The sequence below is a fragment of the Molossus molossus genome, unplaced genomic scaffold (genome assembly GCF_014108415.1).
Source record: "Molossus molossus isolate mMolMol1 unplaced genomic scaffold, mMolMol1.p scaffold_m16_p_10, whole genome shotgun sequence".
NCBI lineage: Eukaryota > Metazoa > Chordata > Mammalia > Chiroptera > Molossidae > Molossus > Molossus molossus.
Genome location: NW_023425345.1, coordinates 5,186,452 through 5,205,437, shown reverse-complemented (window position 1 = coordinate 5,205,437; position 18,986 = coordinate 5,186,452). Strand labels below are relative to the sequence as shown.

Below are 18,986 nucleotides of genomic sequence, written 5' to 3'. Positions count from 1 at the left end.
GGGATACTGAAAAAAGCTCAAACAGAAAGTCGGCCCCGTCGCCCAGGGGAGCGGGGCGGCTGTGCGTGTCTGCTGTGGTTCTGAGGCTCAACAACACCTGGGGGGACCTGGCCCCGACCCAACAATCAAGCCATCCCCAAGTTCGCAGGCCACCTCCTGGCTGAGCTGGGGCAGGCTCGGTCTGGCACACTGGCCTGGTGTGTGGGGAGCCTCTGGCAGCCTGAGGCTGTGGGCAGTGGGAAATGCAAAGGACAAGAATCCTCCGTGCTGAGGGCATCTCATCTTCTTGCCGTTGGCAAAAAAAAAAAAAATAAAGGAACAAAATCCATTGTCGCTTTTGTGCTGGGTTTTTTCTTTTTTGTTCTTTTGAGTGGTTTTTTTTCCCATCTTTTTGTTGTTTTTTAAAAGAAAATACAGTGAAGACACTGAAACGTGAGAGAAAGAAGACAGGTTAGAGGCTTGTTTGCCTCTGGCCTTCCATCTGCCAGACTCCCTTCAGCTCCTGTCTTGTCCCCGAGTCTGTGCACATGGTCCCCGTCTAGGGCACACAGTAGTGCTCCATTTTCACAGGAAGGACACAATCTCCTCCTTCCTCTGTCCTCCTGGTGAGCGGCCACCCAGCCACACGCTTGCCACGGACAGGCTGGTTCCTGCTTCAGGTCCCAGCTGTCTGTGCAATGACTTTCCCAGGTGAGACCAGCCCAGCCAGTCATGTACTGACTCCCCAGGGAGCTCACACTCCCCCCACACACCTCTCCTTCCCCAAGCGGGACCGGAGTGGGGAGCAGCTACCCACCACCTCAAGGCCTCACGCAGTCATGGAAATGCAGCCATGAAGACCCATGAGGCTCACTCCAGGGCTGGTGGAGGCCAGGGGCCTTTGTTAAGGCAGATAAACTCCTAAGTACACAGCCCTGTTCTAAGTGCTTTAATGAATTAAGAATTGAACAGCCCAGAGGCTAAGACAACGCTAATGCCTGAGAGGTCAGGATGGGCGTGGGCCCTCAGGCTCAGTCTCTGCTAGGAACCAACTCTCCAAATGTTAAAGCAAAGGGGGTGGAGAGGACTGGACAGAGGAAGGGGTTTCCAGCAGAAATGACTGGACGTGGGCCAGGCCTGCCTAGAGGAGGCCGCTACTGAGTCAGGCAGCCTCTGAGGTTTTACACTCCCTTATAGGCCCTTGGTTCTGGGTTCCCTGGTACCATCTGCAACTCCCCTAACCCCTCCACAACACACACTGATCTCCTAGGGCCACAGGGGTTTCTGGAGCTGGTGGGGCTGTGTCTGCAGCAGACATCAACTCACCTAAGCAAATACTGGTCTGAGGTGGCTCCTCCTCACTTCCCGAGGTGGTCAAATGGCACGCTTGTCTGGGAGGGAAGGCAGAGAATGGCGCAGGCGGTAAGCTGCTAGCACAGGCGACGTGGCAAGTCTGTCCCCACTACAGAGCTCCCCACGCCCACCAAGGCCCTAGAGCCAAGGGAAGGGGTGTGTGATCTCAATGACTCCCTAGGATGGGACTGCTTTATAGATAAGAACGTTGCCCACAGAGGCAAAGCAGCTGCTCCAGGCCACTCACAAAACGAGTCTGGCCTCTGGAAGCCCAGCTCCTGGCCTGACCTGCTGAGACCTCTCCACTGTGGACCAGAGCCGGTCTCCTGCCCACCTCTGCCAGGACACCTTCCTTGGTTAACCAGGATTCCCCCTTCCCAACTTTCCTAGTCTAAACACGGCTCCTGAGTGGGGCCATCGGCAGGATCTGCCTAGCCCTCTATCCTGTGCTAACTGGGACTCGCAGGGGCTTCCTGATGGCAGGGACTGTGACCCTCTCCCACGAGCTCCCTGCTGCGCACCCAAGCTGGGCCCCTGGCAGCGAGGGCTGGATCCCAGCTCTCCACTTGCTGGGGCAAGTTGCTTCTGACTTTGCTCAATGGGGTTAATCAGATGCTGGAGGATTAAATGAGGCCAAGCCCCTGCTCAACAAGAAGGGCTGCTCCACGGTTACTGGAATGGGCAGACAGGGAAGAACAGAACCACAAGGCCTGACGCTGCCTGGGGGTCTCCGGGGGGCACAGAAGTGCTGGAGTGAGGGCCGCTCACCTGTGAGGCTGAGATCCGGGAGACCTCTTGCCGCCCAGTGAGGTCGGAGGACGAGACGTTGGCTGGAGCGCCCCTGTGTAGCCTCATGCTCACCTTCCTCTCTCTGTCGACCCGCGAGATCGCTCTGGGAGAAGTATTGCCTGGAGGGTGAGGCAGGGGGAAGCCATCCTCAGTGTCCAGGGCCCTGGCTGCCCCGGACCCCCTGGGCCTGGCCCACTGCTGGAGGTCCCCGCTCACCAGCTTGCTGGATTCGGGAGGCTGGGGTAGAAGCCACAGGCTCGGCAGCACTGCGGAGCCGGTTGGCAGTGGCTCCCGTGGGAGGGCCTGGGGGCAGGGCCCGCGTTGCCGAACCCCGGAGCTGCCCCATCCTCTCCTCGCGCTCGTGCTCTCGCCGCTCCCGGTCCACGTCCTCGGGATTCCGGGCTGCACCCTGTGGGAACGCAAGACGAGACCTGGTCAGCACTGCAAGGTCAGGGCGCTGCGGGGTCCAGCATCCCTGCAGGGCAGAATACAGGAAGGGCTTCCCAGTGGACATCTTAGGGAAGAGGCACTGCAGAAACCCTCTGGTCCAACCTCCTCTCCTCCCCACAGAGCAGGAGGCCCGAGAGGCCTGGACATGACCATGATCACAGCACAGAGAAACAGAATCACAAACTGCCCAGAGGACAGGGGAGGCTGGATGTGAGAGGTGGAGAGAGATCACTCTGCCCGGGTCTCATGGGGCCATTCAGGGCTGGGAGGGCCAGTGTCCTCAGGATGACCAAGGGCACTCGCTGGCCCTCCCAACCTCTGTGTACAGACAGCCCTCGGCTCCTCCAGGTTTCCCAGCAGCGCAGGGTGAAGGCCCAAAGAGAGTTACAAGGCTAAAGAGGCCAGGCCAGGACTTGAACCAGGCAGGGCTGTCTGCCCCCTGCCCCTGCCCCTGCCCCCGGCAATGGCTCCTGGCAGGCGCTGTGGGGGCCACCACCACACAGATGCCGCCTGCCTTGGGGTGGGCGCTCAGGGGGCTGGAGAAGAAACGGGCTAGAAGTCCCATGGAGGAAAAGACACCTAGCAGGCAGGCTGGGGCAAAGGGGGTGTGTGGGCTCCCAGGGGCCCTGCCATCCAGCCGCTGGCATCCCAGCGCAGCAGGAAAGGGGAAAGGCCCGAGAGAGGAGCATGGCACGGGAGCGGCGTCTGGCCGCGTTACCTAGTTGGTCCTGGGGTCGTCCACAGGGAAGGGCGGGGGGCTGGCGTGAGGGGGGCCGCATCTGTGGAGAAGAGAGCTGTGGGCTGAGTTGGGGCCTGCTCACGGGCCACGGGGTGCAGGCTCTTGCAACCCCGTGTCTCCCAGGGAACTGGCCAAGAAGGCCCTACTGTCTTTGGGAAAAGGGGGTGGCCCTTGCCTTTAAGCAACTCTGGGACATAGTAGCTCGGGGATGGGAATGATCCCTGAATCTTAGTGAGAAACCAAGGCCCAGAGAGGCCTCATAATCTGCCTGGGGCCACATAGCTCAGGGCAGAACTGAAATGTGAATTCAGGCCCCTGGCCACCAAGTCCTGCTCTGCTCTCAGTACCCCCAGAAGACAGCAGAACACTCCAGAAACGAACATCCCCAGTCCTCCCACCTGCCAGCCTGTCCAGGCAGGCCAGCCCGGAACCGCCAAGGCTCCACCTCCTGACCTCCAGTCCAAGCCCTGCACCCCCAGCCACTCAGGCCGGCAGAGAGCAGCTCAGCCAGACCCCCAGCAAAGCCTGAGATAAGAGCTGCAGCACCCACTCGTGAACCCTCCTGCTGGCAGTAAGAACTCATTCCCTGGGTGGGGATACATGATTCGCACAGCCCTGCCCTCCGTGACCCAGAGGGCTCAGGCCAGCCCAGGGCAGAAGGTGAGCCAGGGCAGAAGGTGAGCTACTCTCCACATTTCCATCCACCCCAAGTGACGCCCCAAGAAACGCATACCAGGGTGGTCTCGGCTTTTATTTGCCCACAAGAAAACTCAAGGTAAATATCACAGTTGCTGCCCGTGCGGTGTGGGCCTGTCCTTGGCTGTGTTCTTCCTGGTCAGCTGGTCGGACCTCGGAACAGTGGCTGAAAGCAGCCTCCTAGGTCCAGGCGCCTGGAGAGTCTAGGCCCTGAGACCGAACGCTCTGGGGAGGCTGCTCCGAGGAGGGAAGCTCTCAGTCAAGGCGGATCTTGCTGCAGAAGAGTTGAGCCCACTGTGCCAGCACGTTGTCCGGTCTGCTGGTAGGTGCTGGCGACAGCTTCCCTCGGGGCTGCTGTGGGAGGGTCTGGCTTCGGGTGAGAGATGTGTTAGGTCCCCATCAATGTCTGCAGATGCTTCTGCGAGAGGGTGACTGGAGGTGGTCGAGCTCACCACAGGTGATGGGTTTCAAGGCGCCCGCTCATCCAGTCAGACGGCCTTCAAGTCGGAGACCAGTGCGGGGTGAGCTGTCGGCACCTCTGCTCGGCGGGACTCACAGTGCTTCGAGAGGCCCCGGGAAGGGCCAGAGTGCCAGCGGTGGGCGGGGAGAGTGCTCCTGGCCAGACTTGAAACAGTCTTGTCGGGGGGATGGTCCCATGAGAGGCTCTGTGAGAAGCCATTTAGAGTGACACCGTCCCACGGAACTTTCTGTGACGATAGGCGTGTTCACATCTGCCTTACCAGCTATGATAGCCACTAGCCAGCCAATGGTGGCTCCTGAGAACGTCCAATGTGGCACATGCGACTGACAAGTGACATTTTCAGCTCTAATTAATTTTAATCAAATAAAATTTAGCTACATGTAGTCAGTGGCTGCCTTACTGAATGCCAATGCAAAACCCATTTTTGGAGCTGTCTTGAGAGAAGGGCCAAGCCCGTCGCACACCCAGACTCTGGACCGATTCTAACCGTAAGTGAGCGTCCTGCACCCAAACTCCCTGAGCGATGCTTTGTGATGAGACCTTGGTCGCACTCCTGGCTGGAAGGTCTGGGTGAAAGGTGCCCCGCTGCCCATCGCCCACCCTTTCCCTGGGGGTCCCTTGGACACCCCGTTCTCTGCCCAACCTCTGCCCCACTCCTTAGGGAACAGTACCAGGCCGCTGTCTGAGGACAGAGAAGAGGGACCAGACCACGGGCTGCCCCGCCTCCAGAACGGGGCCTGTCCTGAGCACCCGCAGAGCAGCCGAGCGCGCTGTGATGAAAGGAGAGGCCACTAGAATGAAGCGCGGTACAGGTGGGGGTTTAATGAGTTCAAGTTCGATACAGAGGCTGCTGATGGGGTTTGGCTGAGGCTGTTCCTGGTGCCCAAACCCAGGCCCTTCCAGGGCAGTGAACATCATCCCTCCTTCAGGCTGTCCATCAGGAAGCTGATTCACCCCCAAGAATCTCTTGGCAGGGTCTTCTCCGCCATGCCCTCTCCACTGACCCCCACCACGCAAAGGGACACCTCCTCAGGCCTGGCCCTGATGGGCTCAGGCACACCTGGTGTCAGAACTGGGGCCCTGGAGTCCAGACCATAGGCCAGTAGTTTTGGGGGGGCAGCTCCTCCACCTCCTCCACCAGCCCATCTGGAGGGCGCTGGGTGCCCAGGGGCGCCGGGCACCTGGAAGGGACAGAGAAAGCACAGCAGAGGCTCAGCCCCTTGTGCTCACCCCATCAAGTGGTAAATCCTGGAGGCCAGGCCTCGGAGGGTCCTTACCAGTATGTGGGCGAGCACGTGGGCCCAGCACAGGGACGGGGGTGGGGACAGGGCAGTGCAATAGCTTCTCTGTCACGGGGCTGAGCCTGGCTAGAGGAAGCCCCCTTTCCCAGAAGAGATGTGAAACAAGTCATTTTCACGATTCCAGACTCCAGAGCTCCAGGCGTGGCTGACGACTGCTCCCCCCCCACCCCCCAACACTCTTAAAAGAGGGAGACAGAACAACCACCTAGCAAGGCCCAGGGTCCTGTGGCCAGAAAGAAAGAAACCACACTGAATGGGTCCAGGCTGGCCAGAGGGGCTACAGGGAAGGCGGCCACCTGGGACGTGCAGAACAACAGGAGCAGGATGGTGCAGGCCACGATCACCACAGCGGGGGGGCCCGCCAGCGCCATCCACGCCCGGCCGCAGGTGCCTAGGAGGGACTGGAGGCCCAGCCAGGTCCTCCTGGGCCTTGTGGGAGGCAATGCCCTGCCTGGGCCCTGCTGACCACAGCAGTACATGCTGTCCACACTGATGAGACAGGAGTGGAGGGACTGAGGGGGCTCTGGGATGCCAGTGAAGTCACTCGCACAGTTCAGCTCATAGCTCCTGTGTTTTGGGAGCCCCGCCCACCACAGGGTCACTTTGGCCTTCTGAGTCAGGGCCTTCCCTGTGCAGCTCCCCACGCCCGCCTCGGCCTCCGGGTGACTCACGAATTTGAGCATGTTCCAGTCGAAGACATAGTCGTAGGAGAAGCCCTGCCGGTGGAAGAGGTTGCGGAAGAGCTGGCGCAGGTAGGAGTAGTCGGGCTTGTCATCGAACCGCAGGGAGCGGCAGAAGTTGAGGTATGTTGAGAACTCAGCTGGTGGGGTTATAGAGACAGAAGGGGCCACTGTGAGACCCATGCTCCCAGGGCCCCCAGCAGCCGGCAGCTGTCCTACCCACCCACTTTTCCATCTAGGAGGGGACGAGAAGACAGAACAGGACTATGGTCCTCCCGATGGGTGGTGAAGCCCGAACCTGCCTGAGAACAGAGCCTCTGAGGACGAGGACAGGCCTGTGCACAATGCGTGAGCACCCCTCAGAAAGCTGGTGCTGCAGGACCTGGTCCCAGCTCTGCCCCTGCTCCCGTCGGGCACTCGGGGGTGTGGAGACGGCAGATCAAGGGCTGTCATAAACTCCAGGGACAGTGAAGAGCCCAATGGGGACTCTCAACATGACCTAAGCCACGGGAGGAAGACTTCCATTTCTTCCTCTGAAGATCAGGGCTGAGAGGGGGCCTCTGCAAGAGGACAGAAAGCATACGGTCCCTGCCTCCGGCTCCTGGCACAGGGCTCCTCACACCCTTGTTATTTCCTAAGAGGTGAGAGCATCCCTTGTTCTAACATTTGGTCCCTGACCCCACTCCTGACACAGGGCTCCTGAAACCTTATGAATGTTAAGTGGTAAGAGCCCTGGGAGCATCTCTTAATCTAATAAGCTGACTCTGGGTGGGCTCCTGGTGGGGGGCCGGTCACCAGAAAGACAAGCCACGATTAGAAGCTTGGAATTTTCAGCCCCACCCCACCCCCAACTTCTCCAGAGAAGGGACAGGGGCTAGAAGTGGAGTTAATAATTGATCGTGCCTGCATGATAAAGCCTCCGTTGGGTGTGGAGACCTTCCAGGGGGGTGAACATATCCATTCCAGGAGGGCGACACACCCCAAGTCCACGGGGACAAAGGCTCCTGCATCCCGGACCTCGCCCTGTGCATCGCATCACCTGGCTGTCCATCAGCAGCCTTCATCATACCGTTTCATAAACTGCAAAGTGTGTTTCCCTGAGCTCTGTGAGCCGCTCTGGCAAGTTCGTCAAACTCAGGGAGGGAGTCAGGGAACCTGAGTCCGAAGCACAGGCGGACTCGTGACCGGCATCAGAAGTGCAGTGGAACAGGCCTGTGGGACCGAGCCTTCACCGGTGGGATCTGACACCATCTCCAGGTGGACAGAGTCAGAACTGAGTTAAATGACAGGACACCCAGCTGGTGTCACAGAGAACTGCTTGGTCGGGAGGGAGACCCACACAGTTGGTGACCGAAAGTGTCAGGAGTGGAGTGTTCGGTGAGAGGGTGACGCAGCAGCAGGAAGGAAGGACTGCTCCCTAACACTCAGACCCTGGGAGACGCGGCAGGAGAGCGGGTCGGGGAATGCTGAGTGTCCAGTCAGGTCTCCCACCATGCCCGGGCAGCGACAGGGAGCTTGTCGTTCATGTTCTGGTGTCGGGGCAAAGGTAGCCAGCGGGACTCTCCGCGGCCTCATCTTCCCCGCGGAAAGGGCCTGAGGCTCATCACCTCCCCACTGGGCTACTTACAGGGGTAGCCTTTGCAGAGGACCTCAATGGGTGTCGACATCTTCTTCTCGCTGATCCGCTCGTACTTCTGGCGCTTGGTGGCTGCTTTGAGGCCCTGCCAGGGCAGGGAGCCCAGGTTGAAGTACATGAGCACGTAGCCCAGACTCTCCAGGTCGTCTCGGCGGCTCTGTTCTGCACCGAGGGACAAGGTGGGGGCCGGGTTCATCTGGGCTCCTGGTCGATGCGGGCCAGGACCCCTACTCCAAAACATGCTCCTTGACTGAGGGGGAACAGCCTGCCCTATGTACCAGCACCCCATCCCACCCCATCCCCCACATGCTGGCTTGCTGCGACCATTACAAACAGGCTGTCCATTCCTCCTCCTCCAGAGGAGGAGCTGAGCTTCCTCATCCCAGCCTGGGCCTGGTTTTTCCAGTGCAGGCACTCATCCCTTTGACAACTAAGTCACTGGCACCCCAATGCCTCCTTGCCTGGCCCACCTGTGGACAGGGCACAAGCTGTAGCATTAGACACAGCTGGGGTCAAATCGGGCTTTGGCACCTGCTAAGCTGCACCAACTTTAGCAGCCTGTGTGACCTGTGAGTCTTCGCTTCCACCCTGTAAAAACTGTGGAGTGGCCCTGACTAGTTTTGCTCAGTGGTTAGAGTGTCGGCCTGTGGACCAGTGAGTCCCAGGTTCAATTCCGGCCAAGGGCACGTACCTCAATTGCGGTTCATCCCCGGCCCCAGTTGGGGTCGTGTGGGTGGCAACCAATTGATGTGTCCCTCTCACGTCAATGTTTCTCTCTCTCTCCCTCTCTCTTCCTCCCTCCCTTCCATTCTATGTGAAGATAAATAGAAAAATATCCTCAGGTGAGGGTAAAAAAAAACAACCGTGGGGTGCAGTCAGGCACATGAATGCACTCGGCACACCTCGGCTCTTCTTAGGAAGGGGAAGACCTGACTGTGGCAAGTCGGGGGAATATTCAGGCTGCAGAAAGCCAGGATCCTGGCCAGCAGCTCATGGGTGCACTCTGCCCCCGGGCCTCGCTCACTCACCGATGCCCAGGTGGGTGTTGATGGAGGCATAGCGGGCGGTGCCAGTCAAGTTCTTGTTTTCCCGGTATGGGATGTGCTGGTGGGTGCGGGCATCCCGGTACTTCTTGGCCAGGCCGAAATCAATGATGTACACCAGGTTGCCCTTCTTCCCTAGCCCCATGAGGAAGTTGTCGGGCTTGACGTCCCGGTGTATGAAGTTCTTGGAGTGGATGTACTCAATGCGGCTGATCTGGGGGAGGAGAGGGGACAGTAATCACTCAGCAAGCACTCCACAGAAGGGCCTTCACTAAGTGCTGTGGGCTGGGGCTGCCACGTTGGAGAAAATATAGGTGGTCCCTGACCTGGGTGGGGAAAAAAGATGTCTGCTACCATGTAAGATGACTAGGGGCAGGTCAGGGAAGGCTTCCTGGAGGAAGTGCCATTAGAGAGGAACTCTGGAGGAGGAGTTCACCACGTTTGCTATGAGTCAGAAAATAGAGTAAGGTAGTAGGAAAGCTACTGGCAAGATCTAGAAACGAAGCCCGGAAAGGTATCCGGGCCCCTACAGAAGCCTCCCTGCCTGGCTGTACACCATCACAGGACTTGGGGAGCCGAAGTCAGAGGCATCTTGAAGGTGGTTCAAGCAATAAGATGAAAGGGGAGAAGACGAGAGGGAACACCAATAAAGCCTAAACTTGGCAAGGGTGACAGCGATGAAGCTCAAGGCAGGATTTGTCCCCTGGCTTCCACAGTCCACCAAAGTCAGGCAGACACACAGGTCCTTCTTTAAACAATGTGTAACCCCCTACGTGAACATATATGCACACGACATGTCCTTTGGCAGGTCAGTCCCTTCTGGGCCTGTCTTCAGTAGCTCAAAGGCTTCCTTTGGCGTGGCTGTTTCCTAGACCTTTCCTGGGTCTCACATCCTAAGAAAGCCTGACCACCCTCCTCGGCACACACACATTTAGCCAAAAATCACAGGATGCTGGTAGACTTTCTGCAGGCCGCCACCGGCCCATGCCCCAGTATAACAAGATTTCCACATACCATTTCAGGTCCAAAAGTCTATGCTTCTACGTTTTAAAGAAGGTTCCCTCCCTGCCCAGCCAGTGGGGCTCAGTGGATAGAGCGATGTCCCATGGACTGAGAGGTCCCAGTTTGATTCCTGGTCAGGGCACATGCCTGGGTTGAGGGTTCAATCCCCAGCAGGGAGGCACGCAGGAGGCAGCCAATCGATGTTGATGTCTCCCTCTCATCAATGTTTCTCTCCCTCCACTCCCTTCCTCTCTCTAAAATAAATATAAACATATTAAAATAAAAAGAGTTCTAAAAAGTTTCCCTCCCTCGAGTTTATAAAGGGCTTTAGGAACTAAGGACTGCTGGTCAGTGGGCGCCTGCTCTGTTCGTGGCACTGTGTGGTGTCCCCCTGACCCCCATGACAACCCAGCAAAGGGGAGATTCTCGCCTGAGGAGACTGAGGCTTGGAAAGGCTTAGCTCACCTACAGTCACCACACTGGGACAGGACCTAGATCTGTGTGATCACAGGCTTTAAACCACCTCAGGGCAGTCCCATGCCCTACTCTGGAGCCCAACACAGCAGGCCTGAAGGTGAGCCTGGGGATCTACGTTGAACCCTCCCACCCGCAGGCCCATTTTACAGCCAATGGTTAAGGCCCCTGGTCCAGGAACCAAGCCTGTCCTATGTCCCCATTACTGCCTCCTGCTCCAGCATCCTCTGGAAGCAGGAGGTAGGGCCGATGCCCTGTGACCACTGGCACAACAAGGAAGCAGAGGCTGGAAGGAAAACAAGCCTGGCAGGGCGGGGCTACCCAGCTGGGGTGGGCGATGGGGAACTCACCATCTGGTCGGCCAGAAGCAGCACTGTCTTGAGGCTGAACTTGCGGGAGCAGAAGTTGAAGAGGTCCTCAAGGCTGGGCCCCAACAGCTCCATGACCATCACATTGTAGTCACCCTCGGCCCCGCACCACTTGATGGACGGAATTCCCACTGTGGGCCGGGAAGCAGGGCTGTCAAGGCAGGTCCTTCCCGGCCCCAGACCAGTCTCCAGCCTCATCCCGAACCGTGTCACCCCGGCCTACCCCCCGGCAGCCCGGCCCTCACCTCCTCCCTGCATCATCTTGTAGAACTTGCTCTCGATGTGCAGCTGGGGGTGTTTTGTCTTCACACATTCCAGCTTGATGGCAACTTCTTCACCAGAAGCGATGTTGGCACCTGCCGGGGGTGGGGAAGAAAGGGTCAGAGTCCCCCCGGGCTGGGCAGGCAGCTTTCAGCCAGTACCAACTCGTGCCTGTACCCGAGCAGCTGGCTCGGTGCCCTTGGAAAAGGCTGGAAAGGCGGCAGAGGGCTCAGCACTGCATCTGAGGGATGCGGAGGGAGCTGTGGGGCATAGAGGGGCACCCGACCCAGCTTCGGGGGGAGGGGAGAGCATAGATGCAGCCCACGCAAAGGGAAGGAAGTGAGGAATGAAGGACAATTCAGAGACCACAGGCGGCGCACAGACCACATAAGGAGAACCTTATCCTGGAGGGTGGGGGCCACTGAGCCGGGGGAGGTGAGGCCAGTGGGGTATCGGCTGCAGAGGAGAGAATGGGGTGGGGCTAGGCTCGGTCTCAGAAAAGCCAAGCTGCACCTCGCCTCAGTTTCCCTAGCTGTAATAATGGGTGGGCTGAGTCGCAAGGCTGGGGGCTAGGCTGAAAGGCCACCTCCTTCTCAGGCCAGGCATGGCCTTAGGGGCTGTAACTAAAACAGTGTGGGCTTAGCACACGAACAGACAAGACGGGAAGTCTAGAGGGCACAACCACTGGAAGAATTCAGGAGAGGATAAAGCTGGCACCTCAAACCAGGGGGAAGGATGGGGCTGTGCAGTTAGTGTCCTGGCAATAACTGGCCTTCTGAAGAAAGTCACCACAGTTCGCATCACACACCAGGAGAAATCCCCAGTGGACCAAAAGTTTGTGTTAGAAAAGGGGGCAGGGTATAGGTCGGCACAGCGACGTTAGAAACCAGGATGGCCTTTATCTAAGTCAAACATACATGACCAAGCAAGCCAGCTCCCAAGGGCATGCTCTTCAGAAACGTGAGCACCACGAGGACATGACAAGAATAAACACAGCAACGACGACCCAAATGTCCAATGGCAGGAAAAGGGCTGAATGGCGATGCAGTCACACAGAGGAACGCCACAGGGCAGTGACAAGGAGTGGACGACGGCTGCAGGCAGCATCTTAACACTGAGTGCGAGGGAACAAGGAGCAGCACCATTCACAAGAGCCAAAAGGCATCGACAAGCCAGATGTCCACCAACGGATGTGAGAATGAAACAATGTGTCAACCCTGGCCCAGTGGCTCAGTTGGTTGTCCTGTTCACCAAAAAAAATGTGTCTATCCACGCAGTGGAATATTACTCAGCCATAAAAAGGAATGATGTACTAATACATGCCACAACATCAATGACCCTTAAAAACATTATGTTAAGAAAATAAGCCAGACATAAAAGGACAAAATATTGTCTGGTTCCATTATACGAAATACCTAGAATAGGTAAATCCACAGAGAAACGAAATAGATTGGTGGATTTCAGAGGCTGGGGGAAGGGGTAAATAGGGAGCACATCTGTTTAATAAGTACGGGGTTTTCTTTAGGGTGATAAAAATGTACTGAGACCGGGGGAGTTGGATGCTGGCCGCACAACACAGGGAATGTACCAAGTGCCACTGAATTGTGTACCTTAAAAATGGTTACTTTTTGCCCTGGCTGGTTTGGCTCAGCGGTTAGAGCATTGGCCTGCGGACCAATGAGACCTAGGTTTGATTCCGGCCAAGGGCACTTACCTCGGTTGCAGTTCATCCCCAGCCCTGGTTGGGGCCGTGTGGGTCACGCAGGAGGCAACCAGTTGATGTCTCTCTCGCATCGATGTTTCTCTCTCCCTCTCTCCTAATCTGTCTAAAGATAAATGGAAAAATATCCTCGGGTGAGGATAAAAAAAAAAAGTTACTTTTGGGCCCTGGCTGGTGTGGTTAGAGTGTAGGCCTGCAGACCCAAGGGTCACAGGTTCAATCCCGGCCCTGGTGGAGGCTCATGTGGGAGGCAACCAAACAATTTCTCTCACACTGATGTTTCTCTCTCCCCCTTCCAATCCTTCTAAAAACAAAGAAAAAAATATCCTCAGGTAAGGATTAATAATAATTTTTTTAAAAATTTTAAATCCTCAACTGAGGATACTTTTTTCCATTTATCTTCAGACAGAGTGGGGGAGAGAAAGAGAGAGAAACATCGATGTGAGAGAGACACATTGATTGGTCGCCTCCCACACGACCCTGACCAGGGCCAGAGACCTAACTACAACTGAGGTATGTGGTCTTGTCCGCAATCAAACCCAAGACTCTTTGGTCCTCGAGCCAACACTTCAACCGCTGAGCCAAACCGGACAGGGCAACAGTAATTTTTTTAGAAACGTCCCTTTTGCCCTGGCTGGCTGGCTCAGTTGGTTGGAGCATTGTCCCATACACTAAAAGGTTTGGGGCTCAATCCCTAGTAGGGTGCATATAGGAGGCAACAGATCAATGTAACTTACTTCTCTCTTCTCTCTCCCCAGGCCTCCTCTGTAAAAATCAATAAATATATCCTTGGGTGATGATTAAAAAATAATAAGGTTACTTTTCACCTCAATTTTTTTTAAAGAGAAAGGAAGAGCCCGGCCAGCGTGGCTCAGTGGATTGAGCATCGTCCCATGGACTGAGAGGTCTCAGTTCGATTTCCAGTCAGGGCAAAAGCCTTGGTTGTGGGCTCGATTCCCCAGTAGGGGGCATGCAGGAGGCAGCCAATCAATGTTTTTCACACTGATGTTTTTTTTCCTTTCTCTCTCCCCCTCCCACTCTATCTGAAGATAAACAGAAAGGTATCCTCAGGTGAAGATTTAAAAAAAAAATGTTAGTAGTGGTTACCTCTGTGAGGGGAAAGCAGAGGACAGGGCAGAGTGAGGTGCCAGGGGTCTTCACAAGGTGATAGGCAGGTCCCAGCTGAGTGGCTGCTGGGGTGCCTGACACTATGCACATATTTTTTCCCCATTATTGATTTTAGAGAGAGAGGAAGTGAAAGGGAGAGAGAGATAGAAACATCGATGAGAGAAAACATCAATTGGCCACCTCCTGCATGCCCACACTGGGGATCAGGCCCACAACCTGGGCAAGTGCTCTGACCACGAATCAAACCGGGGACCTCTTGGTGCATGGGTTGATGCTCAACCACTGAGCCACACCTGCTGGGTCATGATTTTTTTTTAAAAGAGAGATGGAGAAACACTGATGTGAGAGCGAAACATCGATTGGTTGCCACCCATACGCCCTGACCAGGAATCGAACCCATAACCTTTTGGTGCATGGGAAGATGCTCAACCAACTGAGCTACGCGGGCAGGACAGGAGAATTATCTTTTTAACTTTGAAGTAGGCAAGGCTTTTTACCCTGACTTAAATCCAGAATCCATTAAAAAAAAAATGCCTTCCTCACCTCCAAAAAGGGAATCACTTCTCCATGGCGAAAACACCAGAAACAAAGTCCTAAGAAACACATACTTGTAACCCTCCTCAGTGGCAAAGAACCAATATTACATCGCTAATACAGTATAACCAGCTCCTAGAACTCAGTAGGGAGAAGACCAAAGACTCAATAGCAAATAGGGTGACAGATTTGAAAGACACTCCACAGAGAAAGAAATCATTAAAATAAAAATGGTCCACTCATATAAAAAGATGCTCTACCGCCTTATAAAAAAAAAAAATACAAATTAAAATGCTCCTGAAAGACCACTTTTCACTTTCATTTGGCAAAAGCCCCACCACAGGACAACACACGTGTGTGTGCGGGGCTGCGGGCACTCCTCCCCAGGTGGTCCAGGCGTGAACCCCTATATCCTTGCACGGGCAATTGGGCACCACCCATCTCCCTCTTTGGAGGTCACCCTTGCCCGGTGCAATACAAGGCTGGACCAGGCTGTCCGCCTAGGCTGTTAGTAATAGCAAAAGCTTGGAAACAACCCAAATGTCCATCATTCTGGGGACTGGATAAATAAAGACAGGCCCATCCACAAACTGGAACACACTGGAGAAAGAATGAGGAAGCTTTCTCTGTGCAGAAGTGGACAAATCTCAAAGATACAGGAAGTGAAAAAGCAAAGTACAGAACACTATGTAGCCTATGTTCTCCTTTCAGTAAAAACAGAAGAAAAAGAAAAGGTGGGGCAATATGTTATCTATGCTTGGCTGTAGCTACATGAAGAAACAGTGAAAATAAAATGAGAACCAGGGAGGACATCTCACTGGATACTATGCTGTGTGCTGCCATTTCCCCTACACCTTTGTCAGACATAATTCACACACTATACAAGTACTCCTTTGAAGTATACAATTCAGTGGTTTTTAGAAGTCATAGATTGTGCAACCAACACCACAATTAATTTTAGAACATTTTCATCGTCCCCAAACACCCATACCCCTTAACAGACACTCTGCATCTCCCCCCGAACCCCAGCTCTAGGCAACCACTAATCAACTTTCTGTCTCTAGGGAAGGGCCATCTCTTCTGGACATTTCTTAGGAATGGAATCACACAATATGTGGTCTTTTGTGACTGGCTTCTTTCACTCAGCATGTTTGTGTGTTTTGGCTTTATGCGTTTTCATTTTTGAGCCACATCAAATAAAATTCAAATTTTATTTTATTTTTTTATTGAAAAAAAGATTACTGAGTCCAGTGAGCAATGGGAGAGAAAGTGCTTTGCAAACTATAAAGTGCCTCTGACACATCAACACTCATCACTGGGCAGGGGTGGGGGGTCGCACACATTTCCGGGGAAGAGTAAGGATGTGGCGGGGAGGGGAGTGGGGGCTCAACGCAGTCCACCGGGCTGGCCATGCCCCTCTGCCCACGGGCACAAGAGCAGGACAGCCCAGCAGGGAAGAGTGTAGGCTCCACGTTGACCCGCAGAAATGAGTCGCAGGTTTGATTCTGGTCAAGGGCATGTACCTCGGTTGCAGTTCGTCCTCTGCTCTGGTCGGGTTGTGCAGGAAGCAACCAGTTGATGTGGCTCTATCACACTGATGTTTCTCTCTCCCTCCCTCCCTCCTCCTCCCACTCTGTCGGATGATAAATAGAAAAGTATCCTCGGGTGAGAAATTTGAAAAAGAAAAGAGCGTGGGCTTCAGAGCCCAAATCCTGATTCTGCCACCTCCTAACCACGGGACTGTGGCAAGTCAAATCTCTTTAGCCCTCTGACCCCTAGGCACACCCCACCCATAAAGTAGGGATGACAGGATCTAGCTCATTAGGTTTTCTTGAGGTGTCAACAGGCTCAGCAGCATGGCTGGCACACTGTAAAGTGCTCCAGGAACATTGGGTTGGATGACCAGTACCTACCCCTGGGCTTCAGAGACGAGCCTGTGCAGGACAGTGGAAGGAAAGGACGAGGGAATGAGCATGTGGTGGGGAAAGGAGACTATCCCCGGACAGAAGGCACAAGGGCTCCTGATGCCAGATCAGGACTGTGCTGGACATCGATCACGGAACGTGCGAAGGCCTGAGGGCAGGGGTACAGTGAACCATGAACTGTAGCTGAAGATGACAATGAAAGAGGGGGGCAGAGGAGAAATAGGGTCTCATGAAGACCCCGGCCTTTAGCCTGAGACTCCGGGGGCCAATACAGATGCCTGATCACAGTGTTTCTCAGCCTCCACACTACTGACCACCTTTGTCATGGGGGCTGCCTGTCCTGAGCACTGTACAGTGTTTAGCAGCATCCCTAATCTCTACCCACTAACTGACAGTAGTACCCACCCCTTACTTGAGTAGAAACAACCAAAAATGTCTCCAGACCTTGTCAAATGTTCCCCATGGGACGAAATTCCCTTCTCCCCTCACTGAGACCCATGCAGCCAACCGGAAGCCCTAACTAGGGCAAGGACTGGAGAGGACTAGAGAGAGGACCCAAGGTTGCTGCCACTGTCCAGACAAGAACTAATGGTGGTCCCACCCAGCCAGGGGCCGGGTCTTCGGCACTTAAGATTTAACAGCTGCATGCAGGGAGGGAAGGTGCTGGGGAGAGCCCCCTCCCCTGAGATGCAGATGTGGAGGGTAGGAGCCCTTTATCCCTTTGAACTCTTTTTTTTTTTTTATCCTCACCCGAGGACATTTTTCCATTTTTTGTACAGACAGAGTGGGAGGGAGAGAGAGGAAGAGAGAGAGAGGGAAACATCGATGTGAAGGGGACACATCGAGTGGCTGCCACCCGCACGACCAACCAGGGCCGGGGACAAACTGCAACCGAGGTACATGCCCTTAGCGGGAACCGAACCCGGGTCTCTCCGGACCGCAGGCGGACGCTCTAACCGCTGAGCCAAACCGGCCAGGGCTATCTCTTTGAACTCTTACACCGTCCTGCAAGTACTCTTGTTTGTAGAAACAGACACACCAAACGTCAATGTCACACAACTTCTCTGGTACAGGGCCCAACTGTTAGGCAATCTTCTGACCCCACCAAGTGCTGGAAACCTGTCACAGCTGCTTAGCCCAGTGGGGTCCCATCAGCACTGGATCCTTTTGCTGCCTCTATATTCTATAGGGAAGCTGCCAATGTTTTCTCTGTCTCCCTTAATTCTCACAACTGCTGCCCTGAGGCTCAGAGAGGTTAACTAAGTAGAGGTCACACAGAACTGGTTGCAACAGAGCCAGGATTTAAAACTAAGCCCTAAAGCCCCTGCCTTTCTCTATTCCAATTCCCTAGCATCTCATTCATTCAAGCAACAGACACATACGGAGCCCTGGACCAGCTGAGGCAGCCCTGCCTGGAGGAGCTCAGCCCTCTTCAGTGGGAAGAACCAAGGCTAACTGTGACTAAGTAAAAGGAGTCAGGGGTGGCCCATCAGTTAGAAACAGGAACCTGGGGGGGGGGGGGGGCACAGGCCAGTCTGAAAACAATCTGGGACAGAGAAGGGCTTGGACCTGGCCAGCCCTAGAGGGTCTGGGGCTTGTGAAGTTCTAGCAGGGAAGGGGGTGACCAGCTTCACACGGACGCTTGCTCGGACCCCCATACAGACACACGGACACAATCAGGGAGCTGGCCGGACTAGAGGTGGAGGTCGAAGCATCTCCATAACCACCTGGTGGGGAGCACCACTGCTTCTCCTTTTAGAACCAAGGACCAGAGACTAAAAGAGAGTTCCCAAGGGCACATGGCAGTGGTTGGCAGAGTGGGCACAGGCCTGGCCAGCTCTGGACCTCATGCAGCCAACGGAAGCCCTAACTAAGCTGGCCCCACTCTCCTGATGTCCCCTTCGATGTTGCCAGGAGCAGGGGAAACGGACCGAGAGGAGCAGTGGGCCTCACAGTCGCCTCTGCGAAGTGTTCGCCTCAGTCAATCCTGGAAAGCAGGGCCTGGAGGCCGCGCCCAGCCCCACCTGCAGAGGCCATCTGGAGTCAGGCCCTGGCACTGCACTGGCAACAAGAATGTGGCCAGAGCTTTGAACAAAGGGAGCCAGCAAGGCCAGCCGGGGAGGCCCTACAATCACCGCTGTCCTCATGCCAGCAACACAGGGGCCCAGGACGGAGTTGGCAGGACAATGTTAGACTGGGGTCCCCATGGCCCATGTACCCAGTGAAGACAGGACAGCCAGAGGAGAACTGGCTCCCTTCCTCCCCCTTGGCCCAAGAGGACCCAGATCCTTTGACAGTAGCAGATTCCAACTAAGATGGAGGGTTGGGGGACACAACCAGAAAGCACTACTACTGGGCCGTGCACGTGCAGGCACTCTGCGCGCTGTGATCCCATCGCCTCTCCCCACTTTGGAGGCCTCACACCCC

At 55.4% G+C, this 18,986-nt stretch overlaps 1 protein-coding gene across 7 annotated transcripts in view; it reads right to left on the bottom strand.

Annotated features, from left to right (window-relative positions):
* Positions 1-404: 404 nt before the first annotated feature.
* LOC118623459 (casein kinase I) overlaps positions 405-18,986 on the bottom strand; it is a 35,196-nt gene continuing 16,614 nt past the window's right edge. For 4 of the 7 annotated variants that reach the window (XM_036251054.1, XM_036251055.1, XM_036251057.1 and 1 more), the window contains 5 exons: positions 11,237-11,347; positions 10,974-11,122; positions 9,133-9,361; positions 8,096-8,266; positions 5,781-6,608 (listed from right to left, as the gene is read on the bottom strand). In XM_036251054.1, the coding sequence (XP_036106947.1) occupies positions 5,968-6,608; positions 8,096-8,266; positions 9,133-9,361; positions 10,974-11,122; positions 11,237-11,347 (1,301 nt within the window). In that variant the 3' untranslated portion in view covers positions 5,781-5,967. Of the gene's footprint in view, positions 426-1,305; positions 1,371-2,100; positions 2,241-2,337; positions 2,531-4,849; positions 5,669-5,764; positions 6,609-8,095; positions 8,267-9,132; positions 9,362-10,973; positions 11,123-11,236; positions 11,348-18,986 lie in introns of those variants that run through there. The other 3 variants (XM_036251058.1, XM_036251060.1, XM_036251059.1) reach the window with 3 other exon arrangements.